Source organism: Monopterus albus, unplaced genomic scaffold, assembly GCF_001952655.1.
Source record: "Monopterus albus unplaced genomic scaffold, M_albus_1.0 scaffold5.1, whole genome shotgun sequence".
Lineage (NCBI taxonomy): Eukaryota > Metazoa > Chordata > Actinopteri > Synbranchiformes > Synbranchidae > Monopterus > Monopterus albus.
The window spans coordinates 711,295-719,072 of record NW_018127885.1 but is presented as its reverse complement, the minus strand read 5'-3'; the positions used below and the strand labels follow the sequence as shown (position 1 = coordinate 719,072).

Below are 7,778 nucleotides of genomic sequence, written 5' to 3'. Positions count from 1 at the left end.
CTTTCCCTGTTTCTCTTTTATTTCTTTAAAACCTCCCTCCCCCTCTTTTCTCCCGACTCTGCGGAAGCTTGGCAAGTTTCACCTTGTGCCCCGCCTCGCTTGCTCTGTTCTTCCTCACAGTCCTATTTTCTATTTGCTCAGTGTTTTCTCCTCATTGTCTTTCCATCTTCTATACAGCTCTGCCTATACTTTATTCTACCTTCCTCCACACCACCTCTTGCTCTGCTCCTCCCTCCATTTCTCCCCCCTCTCCCTCCCTCTCTATAGTGTGATGAATCTGTAGACAGGGGCTAATAATTGTACTTCAGCCCAAGTGCTCATTTTTCTTTGTGTTTGAAAGCTGTGACAGGCAGGAGCTCTTTTTTTTCTAACCCCCTGTCCCTCCTCTCACCCTCTTCCCTCTCTCGCTCTCTTTCTTTCTATTCTCACACAATGGGTGAGTAAAATAACTCAGGGTTTACAAGGTCACACTGTCTAGTGGTGAGGACAAGCTGGGGATTTGGAGCTGGAAGGATTTCCTCAAAGGTGCCGTGTTGAGACTTCAATAAAAACAGAGAAAGTTATAGATTGCACAAGCAGATCTAGAGGGAGAAATAAGTGCATTTGATTGTGAACAGGCTCAATGAATCACAGCCATTTGGATCCAAATGTTATCAATGCTGGTTCTAAAATTCCATATAAAAGACTACACAAAACCTGAAGGGGAGAAATGCGTCTACTTTTTGCATGTGCCAACAATTTCGCCATCATCCTATAGAGAGAAGACCTAAGAGAAAACACCGAACTTCCTCATCATATAGAACATTCATAACTTACCCTCAGCGTGTTACTGAGTATTGTGTTGTTTAAATACAGTAGTGTTTCAAACAATAATGGTTATCTTTTTTAATGATACTGGTTCACTGCATCTCACACACAAATGTTTAAGTGGCTTTGTCACTTTTGTGAATCAGAATTACACCTTTAAAAGAAGTGGTGGAAGAAGTACTCAGATCCCTCACTTAAGTAAAAGTACAGTAGCAATACAATGGTGTAAAAAAAATACTCTGTTACAGTTAAAGCCCTGCATTCAACATGTTGCTTAAACTCACCGTCCACTCTATTAGGTAACCTGTACAACTGTATGGAATTCAGTGCAATACTTCTACTTTAACATCTTTTAAAAGTATATAAGGTAGCTCCACCTTCACCAGCTGCCTTACCTTATACGCTTTTAATTTGAAGTACTGTTGGGTAGCTTGTGAATTTCCCACCATGGATCAATAATATCTTATAACTGTATTATATTTTTTGTATTAATCTGGTTCTGAAAAGTAAACAGTAACTAAAGTTATAAAATACATGTAGTGGAGTGAAAAGTATAATATGCCTCTAAAATGTAGTGAAGTATGAAGTAGCAGCGAATGAAAATACTCACAATACAGACACCTCAAAATTGTACTTACAGTAAGTACAGCACTTGAGTAAATGTATGTATGTATGTCTCCAAAACAAGACTTAAGAAGAAATTTTACACAAGCAGATTTTTATATTAAAATATACTAATTACATAGAAAAGAGTCTGGGGGAATGATCAGCAAGTTTGTCTTTTGTTTACAATTATTAAAACTATATTATATCCAGCTCAATCCAAAAATGCAGTATGCAAGCAAAGCACATGTACAGATATTGAAAGGAAATAATATTTTCATTGACTCTACAGTCTTACTATATGAAAATTGATCAGCGGTTTTAATCACAGTGTCATCTTCAAAAGAGGACGATGGAAATGGAGCAGAGTAGAGGAAGGAGAACACTGAGCTTTATTGCCTGTTATAGTTAGATGGTAAATTTCCTCCTGGCAGATATTTATTGAGTTAGTTGAGTCTAGAGAGAGCTTTAACATTGATTGTGATCATTAAATATATCCGTTTGAAATGGCAACATGGCATTCCCTCATTCAATGGAGCCAATAGGAGCAGAACAAAGGCGTAATCAAATCAATCCTCTCATAATTATTCTTTGAGAGGTGAAATTAATCACAAGAAGAAATAAAAACAATAATGGAAAATGAAATGATCAGTCGTAAACAATTACTGCCCAAATTGAAATAAACTCAGTGAAGGGAAAAATCAACTGTAAATCCGACTTATTAAAATTACATTCTAATGCATATTGGTTATTTGGTTTACACCAGCTCTCCAGTTATTATATTGTCTTGTTCTGTTGTTACAAGAGAGACATGAAGAGATAGAGAAAGGACAAGAAACAGAAGGTGTGTGTGTGTGTGTACAGGGCCTTGACTGTGGGGTCAAGGGATCAAGGTCCTTTTCTTGCGAGAGCCATGCTTCTCTCCCCACGCTGAGAGGCTGTGTAGGTTATCGATTAGCTATCAGATGATTCCGATAGTACCTGATCAATAGGACTTTGTATGAAAGCCAGGCAGGACCCTCCCTCTTCACTCAGGCACCTTGGATTGGTCACTTCACTGGACAGCTGCACAGGCATTTGGTTGTTTGTTGTTCTCCTTTGTGTCTCGAGTCCACTCCTCCAGTCGAAGGTTTCCTCAGACACTCGGTTTTCTATAGCGTCACTTTCATAGAGTTGTCAGTGATAAATGCAACGTTGGGTGGCTGTGGCTCCAGAGGTGGAGCGGTCATCCCCTAACTGGAAAGTCAGTGGTTCAATTGCCATTCTCTCCAGTCCACATGTCGAAGTGTCCGTGAGCAAGACACTGAATCCCAAGGTCAGGTCAGCGCCTTGCAGGGATAATGCTGCCATTGGCGTGTGTGTGTGTGAGAGAGAGGGTTGGCACTATGGCTGCTTCAGTTCTATACTAGAGACAAATTCCTTGTTTATCTATATATAACATACTTGGCCAATAAAAGTGATTAAAATTAACACGCAAGTAATTTGCTACTACTCAAATACTGGTTTGTACACTATACTGTCTATGTATAAAAGTGCCTCGGTTGAAATGCATGTGCGAGATCTCCGTGAAAGCGCAAGGAGCTAGCAGACTGTAAACAAGGACCATGTCACCCAGTGCAACGGTATGCTAAATAAAAATAAAAGATAATTCCCCTCAAATGTATTAAAACTAAAAGTAACGAGCCTGATTTGAAAATGTAAGGAGTAAAAAGTACAGAGAGTTTTGCTAAAATGTAGGGAGTAAAAGTAAAAAGTTATCAGAACAATAAATACTCAAGTACAGATACCCCCAAAAAATCTAAAGTGCAGTAATAAAGTATTTATTAATAATGATAATAACTTTTTTGGGCCAAGTATGTTACACACATGGAATTTGTTTGTGGTACAGAACTGAGTCAGCCACCTGCAGCACCAACTCACACCAACCCCGATGGTTAGAGCCACTGATGGGTGACTTGGGGTTGAGCGTCTTGCCCAAGGACACTTCGACATGTTGATTACAGGCACCATGATTCAAACCTCCACCCTTCAGGTTGTGAGAAAACCGCTCCACCCACTGAACCACTTTATTACTTCCCGCCACTGTTTTCAATGTCATTCTGACTTCAGCTATTAACAACAGGTGTGTAGCAGGCAGGTAAGTGTATGAGCCAAGTGTTTCCAGCAGGGTCAGTTTCGTGATGCACTCACACACAGCTAGCATTACTCTGGAGGGCATCTTTTTCCCATTTGTAAATTTTGTTTTTACCTGGTGGCTGAGGGGACATTACAAAAGTCTCAGGTGTGGACTTACTCTTTAAAATCAACACAGAAGAAGGTGGTGAGACTAAAACACCACCACCGGTCTGTTAAGGTCAAAAAGCTCTAAACACTGTACTGTAAGTGTAGTTCATTTATCAAAGGGATAGAAAAAAAACTGCACAACGGACAAACTCAATAACTTGCTAGTGTCCAGCAACTGGCAAAGGGAAACTAAACAGCTGACCGATAAATGGCCACTAACTGGGAAATACACCTGTTCAAAGCTGAAGCAGGGGAGACTCAGGCTGAGCAGCTTGCAGACTGAGTGAAAATGTGTCTATAATTAATTAACAATTATCATTAATATTTTTGAACAGTGTGGCTATAGTGAAATCACTTGTTTCTGTATGTATCTGATACATGTAGTTTTCTTCGGGGGTCACTGCAAAATACTACACACAACTGTTCTTTGGATGCTTTTCTTGTTTTTTCACTCGGTTTCTCGCTGTGTACATGTGAGACACTGGCTGTTCTTGCTAAGTGCATGTGTTTTACTACATCTCTGTTCCAGGTATATCCTGCGCTGTGAAAGGACAGTGATAAGACACCTGTACTCCGTACAGTACAGATTGAACAGGGCAGGACACCAGCAGGCAGGCTTTGTAAGAGTGTAGCATGTTTCTGACTGAATGCATAGGAACAACAGAAGAAGCAGACAAAAAGAGACACAGTATGAGGAGTGAGGCAGCAGGTGAAAGATATGTGAGGGGGAAAAAAGGAGTCATGAATTGTGGTGTGACTCAAGAGGTGGTGTGCATTTATGTGTGAGCCAAACAAATAAATACAGTTCTTCTGCTGCTTTTCTAATTGAAGGAGTAATATTAACAGGCAGCTGGGGATCCCTGCGTGAGAGAGCAGGTCACCTGTGGCATCGGCTTGTTGGTCTGTCCAGCCGCACACAACCTGAATGCTGAGACATAAAGCATATCACCAACGCAATAGAGAAAAATGCTCATTTGTTTTATTGAATGCATCATTAAACACACATGAATGTACAAATAAATGTCTTTCATCTCATACAGTCTTACTTAGTCGTCAGTGTTGCTTACTTGTCAGCTCCCTTCACAAATATCTCCCCCAATGGCCTTCAAATGAATGGACTTTCACTTTCTGTGGCTGAAAGGATTTCACACACTTTCCTGTAAAACTGATTTTTATTGAATGATTTCTCTCTCTCTTTTTTCCAGATACAACACTGGAATGCTGATGTTTCAAAGGCAAACCTACCCAGACTGCCATAAAGCACAATGTCTCAAAAGCAACCCAACAGTGGCTTCATGGTCACCAATCCACAGCAAACCCAAAGCCAGTGTTCAATATTAAAACAACGACGATATTTTAAAAGAAAAAAAAAAGCAGAAGACTGAAATCTTGAAGAAACAGAAATTAAAGATCATGGACTCTGCAAATAAGATTCTCCACCATCTATATTTGCTAATCAAATGGACACAGATCATTCCCTTAAATACCTCCAAATTGTAATACATCTTAGCAGAGTAAAGATTATTAGTCAAATAGTAAACTGAACAAAATATGATGTCCACACCCCTTTAGCACATGCCCAGAAATCAGGATGGTGTAAATAGTGTACAGAAAACGAATAGGGACATTGATAAGAAATAAAACTATTGCAGATTAATGTATATAGACATAAGAATCATACATCTAGTGTGTTTATATATCCATAAATATCATGCACCCATTGCTCCTTATTTCTTCTGTGCCCCAAAAGATTTAGCACAGTGATCAGCCGACGCTCATATCTCAATAGGAAACATCGACACCCACGTAGAACTAGACAAGAGGATACTGAATAATTAGACATTAATTGGGAAGACGTAATATTTACCATATTGTGCACTACTGCTGGAATCAGGCACATATGCCATAGAGTGTGTGCTTATTAGGTAACTAATACTTCAGTACTGTCAGTGAGAAAGGTTGTTTGCTTTGTCGAACTTTGCTCTTTTAAACAGACCTGCAGATGACTTGAGTTGTGAAAAGCTGCCGAGACAAAAACAAACATTAATGTCCCAGATCATCCCCCCCATTGTAAACTACCACAGCAGATCTGAACACAACCCTGACTTTTTCAATAGAGTGTATATGACACCACCCCAGTACTGTATATCTAGTGTGTTTTAGCCCTCATTGTGATGTGAAATATCCAGATGGACTTCTGTGGTTTGGCAGCTCTCTTGTATAGTGCAGTCAGAGTACAGTTACCTTTTCTTCAATTCATACCTAACTGGATATCACCATGACCCACCATCCTTCCTCCCTGATTCCTGTTTGGCCGGTCCCCTTCCCCCTCTCCTCCTCTGTCTATCAGAGGGCCTGTATGCCTGCTGACCTCTCTGCAACCAGGCGTTCGCTCAGCTCCCACAGGCTGACAGCACTGCTCTGGTCCTGGGCCTGGATGGACGGCAGACAGCGGAAGCAGTTGTTAAAGTACATGCCGCCTAACCCCTCCAGCTCTGGAGCTACAGCGCAGTACACAGTGGTGGCCGCCCCTTGTTGCTGCAGACAGAGAAACACAGAAGAAGGAGAAACGAGTTCAGCGGGCGAATCATGAGACAGCGTCAGTCTGCAGGAGGAGAGAAAATACAGAGAACTCATCTACTGACACACAGACATTAGGATGTGTCCTGTCCAGACAAGAAAAGAGGATGAACAGCGAACACTGCATCACAATTACATTGCTATGTACTCTGTGAGACACACACACACACACACACAGACAAAAAGACACAATAGAACAGAATGTCCACAGGAAAAAATAAAAAGACTCCACACGCTGTCTCTCCCCTCCCAGTGCAGCCCATGAGGACTGGGTCATAATACCATGGGAAGAGCATTGCCCCTTACTGTATATATATTTATATACATATATTTATTTATTTATTTCTCTACCCAGTGTACACAGAACCTCTGGCTATACGGAACCACGTGAGTGCCACAGATGTACAGACTCACGGCGCAGAAGGTGATAACATGAACAAAAAAAAACAAAAAAAAAGACACCAGCACCTGACTGGATGGGAATCACCAGGAAAACCACAGCTTTTACTGTATGTATATTGTAAAAGAGCAGGTTTCAATGTCATGGTTATGGATATGTATATTTTCAAACGATGTGTATATGGGCTCAGCCAGGCTTTTAAAGTTGAGAATAAGTATTGGAAATGATGCAAGTACTACTCTCTATGTGTTTAAATCAGAACTTTGTTGGTGACAGATGAGCGATACTGTATATTCACATACTGTACAACACACAAACATACATCACGAGGCTTTCCCTCCAGCTCTTTCACAGAAAGTCTTCACTTATTACTTTAACACTGAAGATCACTCAAATTTCAACACAGGAAATGACTGTTTCACGTCGTCTCAAGCCCAAACACTCTGTACAATAGTATTTGGATGTGGCCTGCTAAGTTCTGTAAAACAGCTTGCCCCATCAGTCAGTAATTAGAAGGGATATTCTTGGGGGAGGGAGCTTTCTGTGACATTTGAAAATGAAAGTTGTAACTGCAGCAGAATAAACATGTCAGAGAGAATTACACACGTAACCCAAATGTTCAAAGGGGGATCTTTCATGTTGCAGCTCTGGCTAAAAGCTGCTGTGACAGCTTCCCTGCAAACTCTGGGGCTGGAGACGACTTCTATACGGTCACATGAAATGGCTTGCCTCTTTATCTCCCAACGAGAGGGAGCGAGAGCAAGATCGGGAGCAGAGAGAGTGAGGGGGAACGCTGAAGTGATGACCGAGGATTAGCGCAGACCACTGGCTCAAACTGAGACAACCCCATATACAGTGTGCAGTACTAAGACATGGGCAAGACACAAGTATACACACACTATAGAACCACATTACATGGCAACTGTTTGAACAGCTTCCTAAAGCAGCTGTGAGCCCAACACACATGAAGTGGAAAGATCCACTGAGGTCTAAAGCATTTATACTTTCACATGCAAGTGTGCACGAATCAGATTCCAAGAAATATTTTCCTCATCAACACACATACTCACACACACACACACACACACACACACACACACACACA

The 7,778-nt window shown here is 41.0% G+C and overlaps 2 protein-coding genes across 2 annotated transcripts in view; one reads left to right on the top strand and one right to left on the bottom strand.

Annotated features, from left to right (window-relative positions):
* Window positions 1-4,968, top strand: part of LOC109967395 (transcription factor Maf-like) — a 44,824-nt gene extending 39,856 nt beyond the window's left edge. The window contains exon 3 of the mRNA XM_020612925.1: window positions 4,899-4,968. The gene's annotated coding sequence lies outside the window, so the exon portion shown is untranslated. The remainder of the gene's footprint in view (window positions 1-4,898) is intronic.
* Window positions 4,669-7,778, bottom strand: part of wwox (WW domain containing oxidoreductase) — a 127,508-nt gene continuing 124,398 nt past the window's right edge. Inside the window, exon 9 of the mRNA XM_020612876.1 lies at window positions 4,669-6,231. Coding sequence (XP_020468532.1) covers window positions 6,040-6,231 — 192 coding nt within the window. The 3' untranslated portion in view covers window positions 4,669-6,039. The remainder of the gene's footprint in view (window positions 6,232-7,778) is intronic.